We start from the raw sequence: 21,928 nt of genomic DNA, 5'->3' as shown, positions 1-21,928 counted from the left end.
CTGGGAACTGTTCAGGGTAGTGAATGGCAGACCGGAAGATGAGTGTCTGAGTGAAGCGCGTCTGTGAGTGCTAATTGATGGCTGCAGGTGCAGGTGATCAGTACTCAGGTGATTGTGATCTGGTGATTGTTGTGGCCGGTGACCGAGGTGGCTGTGACTGTGATGAATCACTGACAATATATATATATATACACACATATGTACATATATATATACAACTATATATATATATATATAGTTATATCTACAGTGCATATATATATATATATATATATATTATATATCCAACATAAAAACATAGATTTATATTATTACTATGACAAATAATTAATCTATCCACAAAATAGTTTAAATTTAAAAAAATTAAAATAAAAAAATCAGTAAGTGTTTTGAGAAGAGATTTTGTAAAAATGTGTTAATGCCACTAAAAATATAACAATAATAATAATGAGGAGCACCTTATTAAAACTTTATAATATACCATTAATATTACATTATATAATATTGCTAATATGTTAATACGTTTATATATATATATATATATATATATATATATATATATGTAGGGCTACACATCTTATTAAAGCTATGAACATGTGAGATGTGAGTGTATAATAGAAGAAGAAGAAGAAGCCACGAAGATAACAAGATCACACGGGTCACACAATGGCTTGAGGACCCATGTTTTACTGTATTTTGTGTTCATTAAATATCAGCAGAAGTGATATTCAGTCTTGATTACACAAGTAATTTACATCACTGTCTTCTTCTGAGCTTAAGTAATTAAGTAGCTGGTTACACAGAAAGAACAGGAGAAAAACAGGTCAAGCCAAAAAATGGCAAAGCAGTATCATCTATTTATACAATCCCCATGTCAGAACGGTGGTGAAAATGATCAAAGGCTATACATAACTTTCTTCTGGACGTGAGAATCCAACAGAGATTTGAAACTGCACCATTTCTAAAGACAGAGCAGTCATCGAGTTCGCTGAGCTCAAAACTTTTAGCTTCTCACTTTTTATGTCAAGAACAAAAGCAAGGGAGAGCTGATTTAAATAAGGATATTAAACACACCGAAAGTGTCAGACTGTAGCATATGGCAGCTTCATGCTGGGCACATGAAATGCTGTCTGGTGTTGAGCCTCTGATCTTTCAACCTGAGGCGAAGATCTTCCTAATGGACCAAAAACTTCTGAGGATTATATGATGCCATTAGATCCATTACTTCTTCATGTGTAGGGAGTGTTTAACAAATAGTAAAGCAGTTAAAAAGAAGACAGTGTGTTGTGGCTGTATATCAGCATGATGTGATTCAATCGTAGGCTTTCATACAGCAGTTCAATAAACAATAATGAATATAGAGTGACTTACGTTTAGACACAATATCGCCAGTGACTTTGTGTTTTTCTTCACCAACAAAAATAGCTTTAAACAAAGGCACAGCAAAACCGAGGCAACATCAAGTAGGCCTTTCATTCCTAAATTAGCTTACTTGTTTTGAATGAATTGGTTGAACAAATGGCTCAGTCACTCACTCAGAGAATCACTTGTTTTCATTGCTTAGAACAAATTGGTTGAATTAATGATTCAATGACTTATTCATAAAGACAGACTTGTTTAGTTTCTAAATGAATCATTGTTTTTGAGGAAATTGGTTGAATGTATGGCTCAGTGTATAAAATATGATAGTATTGTACAATTACAATAGAATATATACTGTTTATTTATGCTGTTGATTCAGTTTAAATCGCACCTTCTTACATTCTATAAAACATAAAAAAAAAAAGCTTTATTTATTTATTTATCATTCAAAAAAAGGACATCACCATCATAATGACTAACCATAAGGTCAGGAAAGGACACAAGTAGATTGATTCAAATAGTTAAAAGTCCCAATGCTGGTGTAATAACAATAAAGTATGCTTAATAACAATCAAATAAACCCTAACCAAACCCCAATCTTAATTTAATAATTAATATTAATCTGTATTTAACAGTAGAATTACATCTTTATAAAGACACCTTAAAATAATATGTAACCTAATTTATTAATAAATAGGAAACTTGGGTAACATTTTATTTTAGGGTCTCTTAATTAGTTGCTAATTAGCATGTATATTAATAGAATATTATCCATTAGTACTAATTAAGAACATATTAATGCCTTATTCTACATCCCTAATACTACCCTAATACATCCCCAAACTTAACAACTACCTTACTAACTATTAATAAGCAGCAAATTAGGAGTTTATTGAGGGAAAAGTCGTAGTTAATAGTTAATAAGTGTTCCCTATACTAAAGCCGAAACTTGATCTGAAAGAAATAGATGCACACTTACCACCAAAAGAATTTGAACACTCTAGACACACTTCAATGTCTATGCATTATACAGTAAATCACAACATTAAACTAATGTAATATCTTTTAAAGAAAGTACAGGCATACTCTTTTTTTTACGGGGGAAAAAAAACATTTTACAAAGTGAAGTGCGTAAAGCTTTTTAGAACAATCAATATGGTGTTCAAAATGAAGACAATGTTAAATGTGTGGTCATTTTTTCCATTCATTCAAATAAGAACGCTGCAGAACAGAAACACAATTTCATCTCTGGATGTGTACTGAAGTTCAAGCTGACCTGTAAAATTATACTGAATAAAAAAAATAATTAATGACATTTCTAAAAGAGCTCTTTACTCAGTAGAAGAAAAAAAAAAGCCAACAATACAAATAATTTTGTAAGAAGAATGGCTGCGTGAAAATAAACTCACATCATGGGCGTGCACAGATGACTGTATGAAGCAACATATATTTACCAATCATTCTGTTATTCCACAAGTCCACAGACTTTTGTGTGTAAATATTTTCTAAAAAAATGATCTGAATATTGCAGGGCTTTAGGAACAAAGGGGAGCTCAACAGGCTTCTAAACTTCGTCTTTGTGTAGAAATGAGAGAGAGAGCACATCTTCTAAATTGAATCCTTTCACACTCAGTTTGCTACATAATCTATACAATGATAAACCATACGTTTCATATGATATATACCGTATGAGACACATCCAGAGGTAAATGAGCCGTGAGGTGTTTTTAAATTAGGAGTCCCTTTAAATATAGGCAAATGGATTTGATTTATGTGAAATTAGGTGAAACTGAGCTGACAGTAGTATAATTTATATGATTGGTAGATGAAAGTTTTAAGAAATTACCCAAAATATTTCATAAACAAGCATGTAAGTAGAGGATGTGAAGCAGAACTTTGTGAATGACAGTTCCATTAAACAGAATTCTGTTCCAATTTTCTGTAAAATCTGCTGAGCTTTTCTCTGGGTGCAGATTCTGTGTGGGCCTAAGCATTAATTACAATTTTGCATGGGAGTGACAATAGTAAACAACCTGACTTTCCAAGTCTGGAAAATGTAGCCTAAAAAACTTCCCATCCCGTTTATAAAAGAAAATGTTAAAATACATTAGAGAGAATGTAATCTGATAGAATGGTGCATGATAATGTCATTTATATTGTAATGACAATGTCACAATGATGAAGATGGAATGTCAGAGACAAAATAAAAGCATCTTTCAATCTCAAAGCACTCAGCAAAACAATACTTCTAAATATCTTCTGCCCTTGAGCTCGAGTGCTGCTTTCTGATCTGATTTTTAAGTACATTTGTTGCTATAAATGAACCGAGTAAACAGAACAAACATAAAGAGAATGACTTCTTCAACCCAATGACTGAAATCTGTGATCAAGTATGTGTGGGACATAAACAGAACAAGGCTGACTGGAAAAATTCACAGCTTTAGATATGTAATAAACTATTCTCGTTTTAAATCCCTTAAAGGGATAGTTCACCCAAAAATGAAAATTGGCATCATTTACTCACCCTCGTGTGGTTTCAAACTTGTATGCTTTTCTTTTTTTTCTGCTGAACACAAAATAACATGTTTTGGAGAATGTTAACCAAACAGTTTTGTTTCCCATAGACGTCCATTATCTGGACAATTGACCTTAGTGAGGATAGTGCCATACTGAATTTAAAAGAGCAATGAAAATGTGGCAGTGAGGGTCAGAAGTACAGGATGTTCCATGGATTCTACTGTTGTTTAACAGCAGACTGATTTGTTCAGCTGACAAAAGGTCTTTTCAAAAAAAAAAAAAAAAAAAAAACTTTTAGTAGATAAAAATGCAAAAACTATTTTTGGTGAATTTGTGAATTGTGAGCCTCATTTCCATCAGTCTTAAATTCAGTATGGTATCTAACCTGATTAAGGTCTATGGGAATCAAAATGTTCTTTTGTGTTCCACAGAAGAAATAAAGTCATACAGATTTTGAATGAGATGATAACAGAATTGTAATTTTTGGGTGGACAATCTCTTTTATTCCTAAATAATACAAAATTGGTTCTATTATTCAGGAAGACTGTGTTTCCAAGGAAACCAAATGTTCATAATATAAAAAAAAAAAAAAAAAAGTTTGGAAAACCTCTAAACTTAAGGTACATTTTCATCTCCCTACTTTTTCCACTAATCCTAATACAGTCTGACTCAGGGCAGCAGAAACTGAGGATCTGCCAGTGAGATGAATATGAATCCTAACGGATAACTTTCTTCAGATATTATAGACTTCCTTGGTGTTAACGGAACACCTGGGGGTTTCGGTTCAGCATCATTGGATTCAGTTTTTCTGTACAAAATTAGCAAAGGATGGATCGGAACCTCTCTCCACACCAAAAAGATGAGGTTTTGTGTATATGTTTTCTCTTTCTAATATGGATAATGATTTTCAATGAAATAAATGGAAATCATGAACCAGTTTTGAAACTTTCACATCCCTTTAGATTCAACCCCCTCAGCATAATCCAAGTAAATAAGTTCTTGTGGGGACCGCAATACTCCAAGAGAGGCCTGGAAAATAATATTTGATGGATGCATCAATATTTTGTTGACCTTATAATATCTAATTTCTGTAGGGAGAAAGAAGATAGAATTGGCATCTGAAATGTCTGAAGTCATAAACTTTAATGATTCATACCTTCTGCTTATCTGCTTGTTTTTTACAGAAGATGGGAGAATACAGGTATGGAAATGTAAGAATCACGTCAATTTTACAGAGAAAAGTCCATATTTTGGTGGACTAAAGTAAGCTTTTATTTTACAATAAATATTCTTTTGAAAATTAATTTAAGAGGCAATCAATCAACCTTTTTATTCAACGGTCTATTTTGTGCATTTTACATGCTGTGATTAAATGAGTGTGTCTAAGTGAATAGAAAAGAAAAGTAAAGAAGAGACAAGGCTCTGTAATTCCAGGCATGTCCTCTGGACTTTATGAATCATCCAGATGTGAGTTTTATCTGTAAAAATGAAGCAGACAGTCAGACAAATATTAGTGACAGTACCCGTCTGATTTTCCCTTTGGGATCACTGATGTTCCCACAGTATAATACAATTAATCATTCTAAATTACAATCTGAATTACATTCTATTACATTAAATAAATGGCGGCAGTTGAATGGCTCTGATGGGGCAGTGTGGCCCTTGGCTAGACACATTGTTTCAGGTGATTGCCTGCCTAATCTGATTTAATATGCCTGAGAGCGCTCATATTAGCTTCTGTGCTATTCTGTGCCATTACGACAGATGTGCACCAGGAATCATGTTACGTTAAACATCAAAGATTCTCCGTGACTTGAAAGTGCTCCTGCCGAGACCATTATAGAAGACCAAAATAATCCTGCTACTGTGATTTTTTTTTCTTTTGTCTATTACCGCTGCCATCTTTTTTCCATTATACTGATAAAATGAATACTGAATGTAATTTTACAACTCGTTTACTTAAACTTTTAGAAAGACAAAACGAATGCAGATTAACATGCTGTGATCTGACACACACTACTGATGTACACTACCATTCAAAAATTTGGATTTTTTTTTTTTTTTTTTGGGAAAGAAACAAATAAATTTATTAAGATGCATCCAACTGATGAAAAGTGTTTATACAAAAAATATTAAACATCACAAAGACTAGAATAATGGCTACTGTCGATTCTGCGTTGCCACATTGCCATCACAGGAATAAATTACATTTCATTTTAAAACATACTAAAATAGAAAACAGTTATTTCAAATTGTAAAAAGTATTTCACATTATTAGTATTATTATTACTTATTTTTATTATTATCATTATTATTATTATTTTATTTTACTGTACTTTTGATTAAATAAATGCATTCATGGTGAAAGAAAAATAATATATATATATATATATATCGGAAACCTTTAAAATAATCTTACTGGCCCAAACTTTTGAGCAGTAGAACTTTCACAACATCTGCAAACCAGACATTTTGACTTTTTAAAAAGCAGAAAGCATGTTTATCTACCCTCCATATCTGGATATATGCCCCGTTTTAATGCTGTCCTACATCATTTGATAAATTACTGTTGTCACGATCAATAGAAAATGAAAACAAACATCTCTTTAAATGTAAACTCTGCAGGCAGTAACAGCACAACATGTATTGCACCAGGTAAGTAATAAGGCACAATATATACTGTAATGAGAGCAATTTACAAAGAAAGAAGGTAAGTTTGTTCTGAAAAACAATTATAAAAATAAATAATAATTTAAAAAAAAAATAACAATGACTTAACTTTACAAGTTAAACTGAATTGCAGTTGGTTTGCAAACACGTCATGTTTTTCCACTGAAAAACCACATGCAACAGTGACTCACCTGTAAATGCCTCTTTAAAATGAAATCAATTAATTTTTTTACCGGAATGAAAACAAGGATGTGAAGGAAGGGATATAAGTGCAGCGTGTTCAATGCAGTGAACATGTTGATTGTTCATCTGACAAAACATCTTCCTGACTTTTAGTAGACACAATGTCTATAGAAGAATTTTGCAAGGTGTGAGCTGTGAAAAATACATGACATGGGACTGTTATAGAGTGTGTGCAATTGTAAAGACTGTAAGTCTATCATTCACACTCATTTTTGTCCATGTTGAAATCTCAGGGTGTGAGGTCACTGAAAAACAAAAGACTAAAGAAATAAAGAAAGAAAACTATAACAGTAATACGGTGACAACTGTAAAGTGTTTGTGTTTGTGTGTGTGTGTGTGTGTGTGCATTTGATTTCAGTAATTTGCCTCCTGTGGGTTGTTAGTTTTCCGTCTACTTCTCGACTCTTTATTCAACGTGTTTCTCCCTTCTGAATGCCAATGAGAAGTCTCATAAACATTCATTATTTAGAGCAGAATACAACTACAATTAAATTCAAGCAATCTTCTTAGATGCTATTTAATCCAAGTGAACTCAGTCAACAGCTGTTTTGTCCTTGACAAGTTATTCACTGTTTAGGAAAGCTAATTATTATTATTTTTTTTAATTTTAATCATTTTCAAAATCCAAACACTACAGATGGCATTAAACAAAAAGTATGAAATTCACACTGAGTTTGTAATGAACCTGTATCTCAAGACTCAACAAAGTTTGTTTTGAAAGCCCTTGGAAACAGATTTAATCATATTTCACCTTCAAATCTCATTTTAAAACACATACTGTAAAGGGTAAATAAAGTGCAATGACCGAAAAATAGTACATGTGTTTGGAAAAAAACAACAACAAAAAACCCTGAAGGGTGTTTTACACTCAAAACACGTTTTTAATAGTGAGCCAAAATTTATGAGCACAAAATACAGTGAAGAATTAATAGTTTTTTATGGCCCTCGCTCTCCTCAGATGTTTAGCTTCTCTCCCAGAGTTCATAAGCTTTATAAGACCTCTCTGCTTTTCCAAATGAGAGTAGAGGTGCCAGAGGAGTGAGTCCTAACCAAAGCACTGACCTCATCCTTTTATGAAGATGTTCTATTTCATGGTAAATTTGATTCGAAAGCCTCAAACACTGCCTCTGCCTGCCTCTATCCATTCTAGTCAAACACTGATAGAAAATTGACAGAAAATAAAGAAATAAAAAGACAGAGACAGGGTGATTGAGTAACATATGTCCTTACTTTTCTTCACAGAAAATAAATCAACTCCCCATGGACTCTAAAACTGGTGAGAAATAACATGGGAAGCAAACAAAGAGAAAGACAGTGCTTGAGTTTCATCTCCCAAATAAATATATTTAATATCCCAAACAAACATATTTGCATGTGTTCATCATTTCATGTTTATTTTTAATTATTTTCAAACTGATTTCATGAGCCAGTTTAATTTGAGTGTTATAATACTGGAGTTATTTTTGACCTCTTATATAACTGAATGATTTTCCAACCTCACAGCAATCTTACAAACACATTGCATAGAATTTATAAGAAAATATATATTTGTTTTCGTTTAAGAAATCTTCTCTCTTACTGAACGTAAACACTAAAATAAATGAACAGTTATTTTAGATGCTAAGCACCTCAGACTACTGTACATTAGCCCGTTCTGTTCTAAGTTTTTGAACTTAGTTCAGTTATTACAGGCGTGATCCCTTTATTTTTCACCTTTTATCTCCTATTACCAAACATACTTTGTTATGTCTCTCTCAAGTGAAGAAAACTACTGTCAAAATTCTCAAACAACAATGTTTCATGTGTCATAATGTGGTTGATGACAGCCATAAACACAAGTGTTATTGGATTACTGTTGTACAATAAGTGTGATAACCTCTTTGGAATTAGATTTTTACATGAACGGCTCCTAATTTTGTGCATGTTGCTTATTTATTAGAACTGTTTTTAATTACCACCTAATTTATTACTATGAAATTATATTTTAGGAGGTATTCTTGCATGTATACATTTTTCCAAATGCAAATAATTCCAAATGGGACAAAACCTATTTCTATGAAAGGTTATTCTATATTGGCAGTTCACTTTTTATTCCCTCTAAAATCTTTTTGCAGAAACAACGCTCTAAATCATATTTTAATTTACCCAAGTGCAGTGGTCCATGGCCCGAAACACTGAACACAGTAAATAATGTAAGAACGATGATTAATAATAAGCTTGCAGTATTGAGTTTTACACTACATCATGTGGAGGGAATAAATAAAAAAGACACACAAAAAAATAAATAAAATAAAAAAAAACATAACTATAGAGTTGGGAAAAGATTACGGCACCTATTTTTGACTGGCAGGATCAATTTTAGTTAGGACCTAAATACAATCCAACAATTGAATTTGGTTGATAACAGGTAGAGAGTATTTAAAAAAAGAAGAAAAAGAAGAAGAAAAAAACTATTATTTTAACATTAACTCACCATAGTACATGTAAACATGTCCATGACACCTAAACAATAAAAAATAAATGTTATCAAGCATTCTTGAATACAAAATTCTTAAAATAAACTTTCTCTTTTTATTATTATTTATTAATGTTGTTATATACATGGCATAATCTTGTGCTTTTTTTCCAAAAAGAAACATCAAAGAGGAAAGTAATTTTTGTTTTCTTTTCTGTTTATCGTAGTGTCTTTTTGACCCAGGATCTAAAAGAGAGGAGAGGGTTCGTTCGGTCAGTTTTCCAAGCAAAGTTTAGTCTTACTGCACGTGGAAGGAGAGTAGCAGGTGATGTGCTTTACTAACAGTAGCAAAGGCACCTTTGTATCTTCTTTAGAAAAACAGACGCTCGTTTGGGGGTCGCTGTGTGTGTGCTCATTCACAAGTGCAGTCCAGCGTCCCGGCACACATTCGCAATCCTCCACTGAGTCAGACGGTCATACAAAAATAAGAGGAACAAAACACAAAAAAAAAAAACAAGAGAGTTTCTGCTCCATTTACAGATTGGGAAGATGCAGCTTCAACCGAGCCAAGATGCGCCTAATGATTCCTGATTTCTGCTTGAGAGGACAAAGGGGAAGAGGAAGATGGGAAAGAGGATAAACTGAAAGAGGAAGAGAATAGACGAGGAGGAGGAAGACAAACAAAAATGACAAAAATAGGAAAGACTGATGTACGGTCAATGTGGAAAAGAAATGGGGATGGACAGAGAGATAGATAGACAGAGACTGACAGACGCTTTTATGATAGATAGAGAGCTAGCTAGTTAGATATCTAGACAGTTTGACTGCTAGATAAAAAAATGCTTTTATGATAGACAGCTAGCTAGCTACAGTAGATAGCTATACAGACAGACAGACCGACCGACAGACAAACAAACTGAAAGACAGATGCTTTTATGAAAAAAAAAAAAAAACTAGTTAGACAAGCAGACTGACAGAGAGACAGACAGACAGATGTTTTTATGACAAAAAGCTAGCTAGCTAACTAGCTAGACAGGCTGACTGACTGACTGACTCACTCACAGACAGACAGACAGACAGACAGACAGACAGACTGACTGACTGACCAACAGATAGATGTTTTTATAATGAAAAAGCTAGCTAGCTAACTAGCATGACAGACAGACAGACAGACTGACTGACAGAAAGATAGATGCTTTGATGATAAAAAAGCTAGCTAACACTAGCTAGAAACGCAGACTGACTGACTGACAGACATAAACACAGACAGTTATATGTCTTTATGATAGATAGACAGCTAGCTAGCTAGCTAGATTGACAGTCAGACAGACAGACAGACATAGAGAGAGAGAGAGAGAGAGAGAGAGAGAGAGAGAGAGAGAGAAAGAGAGATAAAGAGAGAGACAGACAGACAGACAAACATATGCTTTCATGATAGACAGATAGCTAGCTAGATAGACAAACAGACAGACAAACTGACACACAAACATACAGATATACATACGTTTTTACAATAGATAACTAGCCAGATAGATAGATAGATAGATAGATAGATAGATAGATAGATAGATAGATAGATAGATAGATAGATAGATAGATAGATAGATAGATAGATAGATAGATAGATAGATAGATAGATAGATAGATAGATAGATAGATAGATAGATAGATAGATAGATAGATAGATATGGATATTAGGCAGACCAATGGATGGGGATATGGACAGCCGGATGGATGGGTGGATAAAAGAAAGGCTTAACAGAAATGTCTTGAGCAAGAAAAGAGGTCAGAGAAAGTAGAGGAGGACAGGAAGGAGCAGGAGTGGAAAGATGAAGGAAGGCCTTTCTGGTGCTGGGTGGTCCATGGCCCACCCACCTTTCTCAACTCCAGAGACACACACTGTTGGTGGTCTGGCAGGTGGAGGAGCTCTCTGCAGGAGACAGATACAGCTTGCCGCTGGGACATACGCACACCTCGTACACAGTCTGTTTGGGGTACGTGGTCCCTGGACCGAGCAAAGGGTCCACGCTCCCGTGTGGAAGATTTCCAAGACGGATTGAGTTTGCGTTTAGAAAGATCTGAGAGGAGAGGCGAGGAGAGAAAAAGGGAAGAGTAAAGAATACGAGAAGACAGACGTTATAATCAAAGACTTCAGATAAATCAACATAATAACAGTAATTTAGGATTAAGTTGCATTTACTCATATAAAAATACCACACTGATGAAAGGCTTTATCATTATGTGAAGCATACACAGTTAAACAGTGTTGTCCTGAATGTCCTGAAAGGCACATCAGTCTGACCAGTTCTGTCCGTGTACATGTGTGTGTGTTGCTTAGTATCTCCTCAACACCGTTTTCCAGCTTCAGAGGACCCCACAGTCTGTTCACTGACTATCTGATGCTTATTGCATACAAATGGCTAGTACTTTCCCAGCTTTGCAAGCTCTAAACTCAATGGCTGGCTTCACATAGCTTCCAGAAGTTAAGATTCACACGTTTTTACCAGTCTGCCGGAAAACACTGTATTTGTTGAAGTTTGCAAGGTTAGTGGCATCAGATCTTTTAAAGATACTCAGTGGCCAGTTCTTTGGGAAAAAAGGTGAAAAGTAGTAATGTTTTGATCAAAATATGAGAGTGTGATGTATATATGCATCAAAGGAGAATTCTGTCACGTCTCTCATTTCTTTCTGAAAGCCATAACAAAAGAAATAAAATAAAAGCAATATCAAATGAGCAAGGATGCCATTTTGCCTCTGAATATCTGCATGATTACAAATGTGATACTCATTTTAACATGCCACTTATTGGTGGCTTTAGTTTCATTTTAGAGCATGATATAATTTTTTTAAGAAAATGATTTCATATACTGTACCAATATTAATGTTTTTTTTTAAACTCATTCATCTCATATAATTATTTATGCAATCCTAATTGTAGTGTAAATGCCACCTCTGACAAGTCTGTGTGAATATATGTAAAAGCCACTTCAGATGCAAATTGACTAAATCTACTTTTTGTTATGTCTATTCAGTGTTTTTCTCACTTTAACACAAATATGATTTTAATATTTCGGGGTCCAAATTGTTGTGACATTAATTTAAAATTAATCTGATTAATTTAGATTATGACAGTTTTCATTGATTTTCCCCAGGTAAAACAAGGTTAAATACAAATACATTATGTATGAAAGCATTACAAATAACTCCTGAAGGTGTGTTTAATAAAGTTTAAGCTTAGTGCGTTACTTTACTAAAAAGTAAGCCCTGGGATATAAAAGTGCCCAAACTTGAAGAAACATCTAAAATGCAATATGATATAAAAAAAATGCTGGCTGTGTAAGATTATGATAAAACACATGACACAATCCTGGCACATTAATTCGTCCTGAAGTACACAAATGTAATTCCCAGATAAGGCCCTGGAGAGAGAACATCACCAGGGACATAACCTACATTTCATTAAAAGCCTGTTTGCCCTTTGATTTATAAATATGTTGATTCATGTGTTTATCAGTTCCAAAAAGTCTGTTGGCTCTGACAGCTAGGAAAGACCAAATAATCTTTACCATAACTCACACACTGTGGGAGAGTGATAAAAACAAAGGAGGAAGAGAGAGAGAAAACAGAAACAAGGAAGAACTAATTACTGTAAGTAATGGTATCTGAGGTGTTGACAGGACATATCTCTATAAACATTTGCACAAACAAGCCCCATGATGCTTTGCTGTCAGCAGGACAATGCACAGCCACTTTCCCTTTCTGTCTCTCACTTTGTTTCTCATTGTTTGTTTCTCTTGCTTTTTGCTGTGTCAGTTTTTTTTTTTTCATTTTGCTCTCTCCGAGTGGCCTGCAAACTTTAATATAACACTTATATAAAGTGAATTTTGATTTTTATACAATCGACATGCACATGCAGTCCTCAGATGACCTGCCATATTTGACAGATTTCTTTAAATACAAATTGAGAAATGTAGTGCTCCTACAACCAGCATTAAATATGAACAAAGACTTTAAGAATTCTATATGCTTGTTCCTCTAAATGGAGTAAGATCAGGACAATTTGTATAAGGACTAGCACATAACATTGTGATCAATGTAAAGGAAAATCCTTGATGGATAAATAAATGCAAACATATTTATTCAGAATAAGTAATGGGCCTTAAAAGGCGTATAGAGGCATAAAGAAAAAAAAAAATGTTAATCAAAATGTAAGGAGGGGTCAAGTTCAACATCCAGTAATGCTTTCCAAGGCTTTCAGAACACTTTGCAGTGTACAAGTTAAAACATAGCCTACTGGAAGCCCACTTCAGTAAAGCAGAACATTGCACTTTCACGTCTGCAATTACCCTCAAGAGGTTGACAAGCATCTACAGTGACTTCATGATCCATAAAGTATTGCACATAGCTAGAATGGCATGGACTATTCCCTCTACTGACGATTCTTGCCTTCTTTTATTATGGATTCACTATTAATCCATATTGGAACATATCGGATTTCCGTTTTCCTTTTAGTAGGGCTGTGGAATTAAGTAAATATATGAGTATTTAATATAATGCATATGTTTAATAAATGATGTGAAGTGAAGTGACATACTGCCAAGTATGGTGACCCATACTCGGAATTCGTGCTCTGCATTTAACCCATCCAACGTGCACACACACAGCAGTGAACACACACACACCGTGAACACACACCAGGAGCAGTGGGCAGCTATTTATGCTGCGGCGCACGGGGAGCAGTTGGGGTTTCGGTGCCTTGCTCAAGGGCACCTCAGTCGTGGTATTGAGGGTGGAGAGAGCGCTGGACATTCACTCCCCCCACCTACAATCCCTGCCGGCCCGAGACTCGAACCCGCAACCTTTGGATTACGAGTCCGACTCTCTAACCATTAGGCCAGGACTTCCCACTAGAGGCGCCACAATTGCTCCTCTCTAGACTTTAGCCCTCAGAGAGATTATCTATTAGATACAGCGACACAAATTACCTAAATAAACAGTATTTTACTGTGCTTATGAAAACTGTATTACTGTATGAAGTAATTAGACTCAATTACCTATTAAAGTTACAGAAGTTACTTAGTAAGTGATTCTCATGTTTGTCTTTTGTTGTTTGATTAATATTATTAGCCTAATTAATATTATAAGAAATGCATGGATCTGTTATACTGACACACATCCAATATTTTCTTAACTGTTTATGTTTATTTAAGACGTAACCGATTGCGTTTACTTGAATACTCGTCAAGACAGCCATCATGAGATAATATTTTTGGTATTTGCTTATTTGCAAGAAGATGCAAAAGTGAATGACCCGATCTCATGAAAGTGCGTTTCAGTGGTCCAATTTTCTGTTTCTATTTGGTGTGCCCTTTTTTATTATTATTTTTTTTTTTCAAATGTCTTTATTTGAATTTTCTTGAAACAACATACATAATGTCACAAAAATAGGTACTATACAGGAAAATAAAACAAACACCTTTAGCTGTAACACTGTACATGACTTTGAAGCCAAGAGCATTAAAGCTTTATATTAAAACACCCCCCCCCCCCCCCCCCCCCAAAAAAAAAAATACAAAAATATTAAATAAAAATAAAAAAATGTGTAGAAGGTTACTTCTAGTGCTTTACAATCAGGAATGTTGTACATGATCAACAATGTAAATATATAATCTTTTACCCTGATGGACGACAACAACAGCTATCCAAATAGTGTATATTCAGACAGTTTGATTAAAAGAGATGAATCCAATATATTCAGTCTGCCTGTAAGAACAGTCTTATTGGTTTCCAGATCTTGAAGAAAGTGGATAACTTATCTTTTAATATAAATCTCAGTTCTTCCAAATGTAACATAATTCCCAGTTCCCTTACCCATATCTCAAAAGTAGGGACAGAATCTGCTTTCCACATCTGTAAGATCTGTTTTTTTTTGCAAACAACATGCAGAGCGAAATGGCCTGTGTTTGATATTTACTACAAAAGGCATTCTCTGCACATAAAAGTCCAATACAAGGCTCAGGCTCCAAATCAACAGAATACAGAAATTTAAATATACATTTCCAAAATGGCTGATTGGTGTGCTATTTAAACTGACTTTGGTGTGCATATGAGACGCAATGGTTAAGTTTAGGGGTGTGGGGAAGGTGCGTATAAGCACACCAAATAGAAACAGAAAATTGTGCCACTGAGATCGATAAACAAGCGAGAATTATAAACTTTCTTGAGGAAGAAGCTCTGGCCTGATCGTTCAGATAGCTGATTCTAGTTTTAGAGGCGCTAAGACAACAAATAGGGGGGCTGAAGCCCACCTAAAAAGGGTCTAGAACTGCCCCTGGCAGACACCCTACAAATAATGTATGATATAATGTGATGTTTTGTTGATGCATCAACTGAAAACAGCACAGACTAAAAGACTGATCTTAGCATTTAATTGATACAGTTAATTCAAATGAAGATAGGGAAATAAATACTGAAACAAAAAGTCAAAATGTACCTAATTAAACATCACTGCTTCGGTCAAAAATTTGGGACCCCAAAACCAAACTTTATTTACTCCGCTTCAGACAAATATTTTCGGTTGCAAACATTTTGGTGCTTCACTCCGTCATACATCCACAAAGAAATTACTTTTAACCAGTTGGTTAAAAACAATTGATAAAAAGGCTCTGAAATGTGAAATTAATTCTGAGAAAAGCTTCATTTATTTGCAAGTGACACTTGTTATTTGTATCTAATGCAATAAATTCAGACATTTTTAAGTCTCCAAATTATCCAAATACATTTTAGGGCCACTGTACGCCTGTGATTGGTTACAATACTGCTAACCACTATAAAAATAAACAAACATGTTTTGATGCAAATGGAACTTAAATGAAATGTCATCATCCGTACTTCATGATTAACTATATTAATCACAATCTCGATTCTTTATTTCACTAAAAGTGCCGCCCCGGACCTTAGTTTTGTTACATGTCCTTCTGTCTCAGTTCTCTTTAAGGACATATTATTTGTCCTCTAAATGCTTTTATCACTTCATTTCCTTCACTGCCAAATTACTGAAATTCTATTTTGGCATGTGGTTAGCCGACATGTCCTCATGCATTGTGTCACCTAATACCGGTGAGTGCCACCTTGGCCCAAAACAGACCCTCAAATCCAATTCCATTTTAAACACTCTCCTGTTTTCTGCCAAGAGACGGAATTCTGGAATTTTCGGAGATGTGGCATGGCTAATGACACCACCTGCTGACAGCTATCACAACCCCCATTGAGAGACACTACGAGAGAGAGGGACGGGGGGCCGTCCAGGGAGAGCAAGAGAGATAGACACAAGGGAAAGAAGTCGGAACGGAAGTCATTTAGGTCATCTTATGAGAGGATTAAAGATGGCACCCGACCCAAATTAAAGTGTCTGTATGAATTACTGTCAGTCAACCATGGGATAAAAAAAACAAACAGTTGGTGCGTTGTTTACAAACCTCTTTCAGTTCTGGAAACACTATCAGGGAATGTGTGTGCGTAAACTTGAATGCTTATATGTGTAGGGAAGGCCAATTATAGTCGGTCCAAACATTTTTTCATGCATGATTTCTCTCATGTCACAGTGGGAGGAGAGAAGCAGCAAATGAAAGAGAACAGGTCGAAAGAGAAGACAGCTAAAGCTAGGGAGGATGGTAAGAGGTAAATGAAGGGCGGGGGATAGAAACACATATAGGTGACCCATCAGATTTCATGAGGTCATTGGTGTGTACCGCACACTCCATTACACTCTGTAGATGAGTGGAATCGCAAGCTATAAAACACAGACAGATTGCTGAGATCTACGATCTCAATCCCTTTTGTTCTTGTCTCTATGACCGTGACAATCACACAGTTCTAGCGTGAAGTTGCCGCACGTTTCATTTACTTCTGGATTTACTAATATAAAATGATAGTTGGAACTTTCAAAGATAAAGGTTTATAGACCTGGGGCTGCATACTGGCCTTTCCAATTATTCTACAGAGGCTAAAGTGTCACACAGTAATGATAATGTTTGTACCACACGCCACATGACAAATATGGCCATTTAAGCAATTAACCAGTCAAGTGTATGTATACATATAAAGGGCCTAAAATCAACACATGCAACAGTAATGTATGTGAGTTATAAGTTGGCTGGTAGCTTTTTTTTTTTTATTATTCTAACAATGCCTGAGAACACAATATGGTTTACCTTGATTATGAAATCACAAAGACTAAGTTGCAGTTATATAAATATGTAATCGCATTCACTGAGTGAAGCGGTGTGATATTTCCATGCCATAAATGCAACTCTACACAAATAAAATTTTTGCAAGTACATTTGAAAGCAAAGAAAAACAACAACAACAACAACAACAAATGTGCAATTAAATTGCTTATACTGAATTTTTTAATGAATTATTATATGGCCAGTAAAAATAAAAATAAAACTCACACATGCACTATATATATATATATATATATATATACAAACCCGATTCCAAAAAAGTTGGGACAGTGTACAAATTGTGAATAAAAACAGAATGCAATGATGTCGAAGTTTCAAATTTCAATATTTTATTCAAAATACAATATAGATATACATATCAAATGTTTAAACTGAGAAAATTTATAATTTTAAGGGAAAAATAAGTTTATTTTAAATTTCATGGCATCAACACATCTCAAAAACGTTGGGACAAGGCCATGTTTACCACTGTGTGGCATCCCCTCTTCTTTTTATAACAGTCTGCAAACGTCTGGGGACTGAGAATTTGCTCAAGTTTAGGAATAGGAATGTTGTCCCATTCTTGTCTAATACAGGCTTCTAGTTGCTCAACTGTCTTAGGTCTTCTTTGTCGCATCTTCCTCTTTATGATGCGCCAAATGTTTTCTATGGGTGAAAGATCTGGACTGCAGGCTGGCCATTTCAGTACCCGGATCCTCCTTCTACACAGCCATGATGTTGTAATTGATGCAGTATGTGGTCTGGCATTGTCATGTTGGAAAATGCAAGGTCTTCCCTGAAAGAGACAACGTCTGGATGGGAGCATATGTTGTTCTAGAACTTGGATATACCTTTCAGCATTGATGGTGCCTTTCCAGATGTGTAAGCTGCCCATGCCACACGCACTCATGCAACCCCATACCATCAGAGATGCAGGCTTCTGAACTGAGCGCTGATAACAACTTGGGTTGTCCTTGTCCTCTTTAGTCCGGATGACATGGCATCCCAATTTTCCAAAAAGAACTTCAAATTTTGATTCGTCTGACCACAGAACAGTTTTCCACTTTGCCATAGTCCATTTTAAATAAGCCTTGGCCCAGAGAAAACGCCTGTGCTTCTGGATCATGTTTAGATATGGCTTCTTTTTTGACCTATAAAGTTTTAGCCGGCAACGGCGAATGGCACAGTGGATTGTGTTCACCGACAATGTTTTCTGGAAGTATTCCTGAGCCCATGTTGTGATTTCCATTACAGTAGCATTCCTGTATGTGATGCAGTGCCGTCTAAGGGCCCGAAGATCACGGGCATCCAGTATGGTTTTCCGGCCTTGACCCTTACGCACAGAGATTGTTCCAGATTCTCTGAATCTTTGGATGATATTATGCACTGTAGATGACGATAACTTCAAACTCTTTGCAATTTTTCTCTGAGAAACTCCTCTGTGATATTGCTCCACTATTTTTCGCCCCAGCATTGGGGGAATTGGTGATCCTCTTGTCATATTGACTTCTGAGAGACACTGCCACTCTGAGAGGCTCTTTTTATACCCAATCATGTTGCCAATTGACCTAATAAGTTGCAAATTGGTTCTCCAGCTGTTCCTTATATGTACATTTAACTTTTCCGGCCTCTTATTGCTACCTGTCCCAACTTTTTTGGAATGTGTAGCTCTCATGAAATCCAAAATGAGCCAATATTTGGCATGACATTTCAAAATGTCTCACTTTCAACATTTGATATGTTATCTATATTCTATTGTGAATGAAATATAAGTTTATGAGATTAAACTTAAATAAATTATTGCATTCCTTTTTATTCGTAATTTGTACAGTGTCCCAACCTTTTTGGAATCGGGTTTGTATATATATATATATATATATATATATATATATATATACATACATACATACATATATACACACACACACACACACACACATATATATATATATATATATATATATTCAAAATAATAATTTATCAGATTTTCTATAAATTTTATAAATTAAATTTTATTTCATGTATTTATTAAATGCAAAATAATTTATATTAAAAATAGAAGATGGCATTAGGAGAATTTGTTATGATTAATGTCAATACAGCTGTCCATATATATCGTCCTCCCTTTGCATATATAATAACTCACTAAAATTAAAATTTGTTACCTTAAAATATTTGTTCCATTAAAGGTGCCCTATGCTGTTGTTGTCTAAAATTTACAAAACGGATGTAATGAATCCATCATCCAAACTATGTTTTTGTCTTATCCTGAATAACTACTGTATGCCCATAAGAAGTGTTTCTATTCAGATTATTTTAGACCTGTCTAGCTCTAGCTACAATGTTCTTCTGCAAGACACAGACCATTAGAGTGCCAAAAGTTACACAGTGTACCCTTAAACCAGATGTGTTATCATTTAGGTAGCTAGCTATAAACTTTTAAAAAATTCAACAAACTTTATATAACATGCCCACCAGGAGCAAAACATTGCTCCCTCATCACAGTAGTTGACCTAAATGTAAAAACTAACTACACTGCAGAACGATTTAATGTCTAATGTCTGCTAATGTGCACTTGTGTTGTGTTTAATGTTTACTACGTGTTGCATTATGAATTACATTCTAACACACTTCAAAAAGATGTTTACATTCACATACTTCCATGGGATATGGTTTGAGTCTTAAATTAAAGATTACAGCACCAAAACAGGAGGGTTTAAAGTCTGATGCCACAGAAGAAACTTTTTCAAGTTTCACACTGAATATTTGTTCCACATACATCACTGGAACATCAGAGAACCCACAAAGGCCTTGCTCTTCTTCTCTTAATGGATAATTCCTACAGTCAATGTGCTGATTAGAATATAATGTGACATCAAAAACATTTTTATTTTTACAAACAACCATATGGCTAACACAAGAATTTTATACAACTGACACAAGACTTCTGAGAGGAGAGAAACAACAGACGGATAAACCCAAATGAAGTTGGCACAAATAAAAACGCTCCAAAAACGAAATTTCCACCCTGTTTTTTTAGAGCCACACTTTAGAAAAAGCACCTCTAGGCACGACAGAGAGAAGTGCTGTGGGACTCCATACTCCAGAATAATAGAAAATAAAACCTCGCTGCCATCACGCATAAACAACCCAAGGGCAAAACAAACCGCTGGCAGTAATTTGGCTGTTGGATTATTAACCTCGCAGGATCTCTCCTGCACCACGGGCTTCTCATAGATTTTTCCACTGATACATGAGTCTGATTCGGCGGCGGTGCTAGTTTAGGAGCGTTTTTCTCGTTACTTTGTCCCTATCACACACCCTAGTGGCTTTATTAAGATGCATGGGCTTATGGGCTGGTCTCAAATGGACACCATATTGGAGCTTTGCACAAACAAATGAAACATTAGCGTACATATGCCTGCTTCAGCTCCCCTGTCTCCCCGGCTTGTCGGCATATGTATCTATATCCACTGCCTCATTGGCTGGCTGAAGTGAGAGGGAGTGTTCAGGTGGAGAGAATGGGGGGTTTTAATAGGCTCCACAGCTGCCATGTAACACATGCGCAACAACAAAATAGGTACTTAATTTCATGCATGGTGATGATGTGATGGTGTTTAGTCGTAATGAAAACTGATCTAGTTGAGGGCTCTACTGGGGTAATCATGAGGACATTTGCATAGCAATGTTTTTATATGGTTGTGAAATCATTGAATTAGCCTCTCATGTTGAACATTTTCATTTAGATGTAGTCTAATCTAATTTCATATATATACACACTGCCATTCAAAAGTTTGAGGTCAAGATTTATTTTTTATTTTTTTAAGAAACTGATACTTTTATTCAGTAATTATGCATTAAATTACTGTAAAAAAGTTACTGTAAATACTTTTATATTATTAGAAAAAAATCTATTTCAAATAAATGCTGATCTTTTGAACTATAAATCAAAAACGTTTCACTGTCTCCACGATTATCCAACATGATAGTAATAAGAAATACTTATTGAGCACCAGATTAGCATGAATTAGAATGATTTATGAAATATATATGTAATATTGACAGCCAGCAGTTAAATGGGTACTGTAGTCCACATTTAACATACTGGAGAGGGATTTTTCTCCTGTGCCTTCCCTCAGACTCAATGATCTCTCGGGTTGCCAGATTGAGGACACATAACAAGAACGAGAGCAAGTGACAATGGAAGCAGCAAGCCTGAAGGCCTGTTCACACCAATATCTACGAAGATAACTATATTAGCGTCTACACCAGTGGACTGGATATTGTCTGTTTATTTTAAGCTCACACGCATCTGCCACTTTAAATTATCGAGCTCATGATAGCAGGTTTGATTCTGAATGTGTCAGTGTTTTTATCGTTCATCAGATGGAAAAAAAAAAAAAAAATGAAAAATCATTCTGAAAGTGTTTCCCAAGATATCGGAATCACACAG

The 21,928-nt window shown here is 35.1% G+C and overlaps 1 protein-coding gene across 1 annotated transcript in view; it reads right to left on the bottom strand.

Moving 5' to 3' along the window:
* Positions 1-11,127: 11,127 nt before the first annotated feature.
* LOC306873368 (zeta-sarcoglycan-like) overlaps positions 11,128-21,928 on the bottom strand; it is a gene marked incomplete at both ends in the record, with an annotated part of 328,143 nt that continues 317,342 nt past the window's right edge. Inside the window, one exon of the mRNA XM_079422618.1 lies at positions 11,128-11,325. Coding sequence (XP_079278744.1) covers positions 11,128-11,325 — 198 coding nt within the window. The remainder of the gene's footprint in view (positions 11,326-21,928) is intronic.

The sequence above is a fragment of the Barbus barbus genome (assembly GCF_936440315.1).
Source record: "Barbus barbus genome assembly, chromosome: 8".
NCBI lineage: Eukaryota > Metazoa > Chordata > Actinopteri > Cypriniformes > Cyprinidae > Barbus > Barbus barbus.
This window is presented reverse-complemented; position numbering and strand designations above follow the sequence as displayed.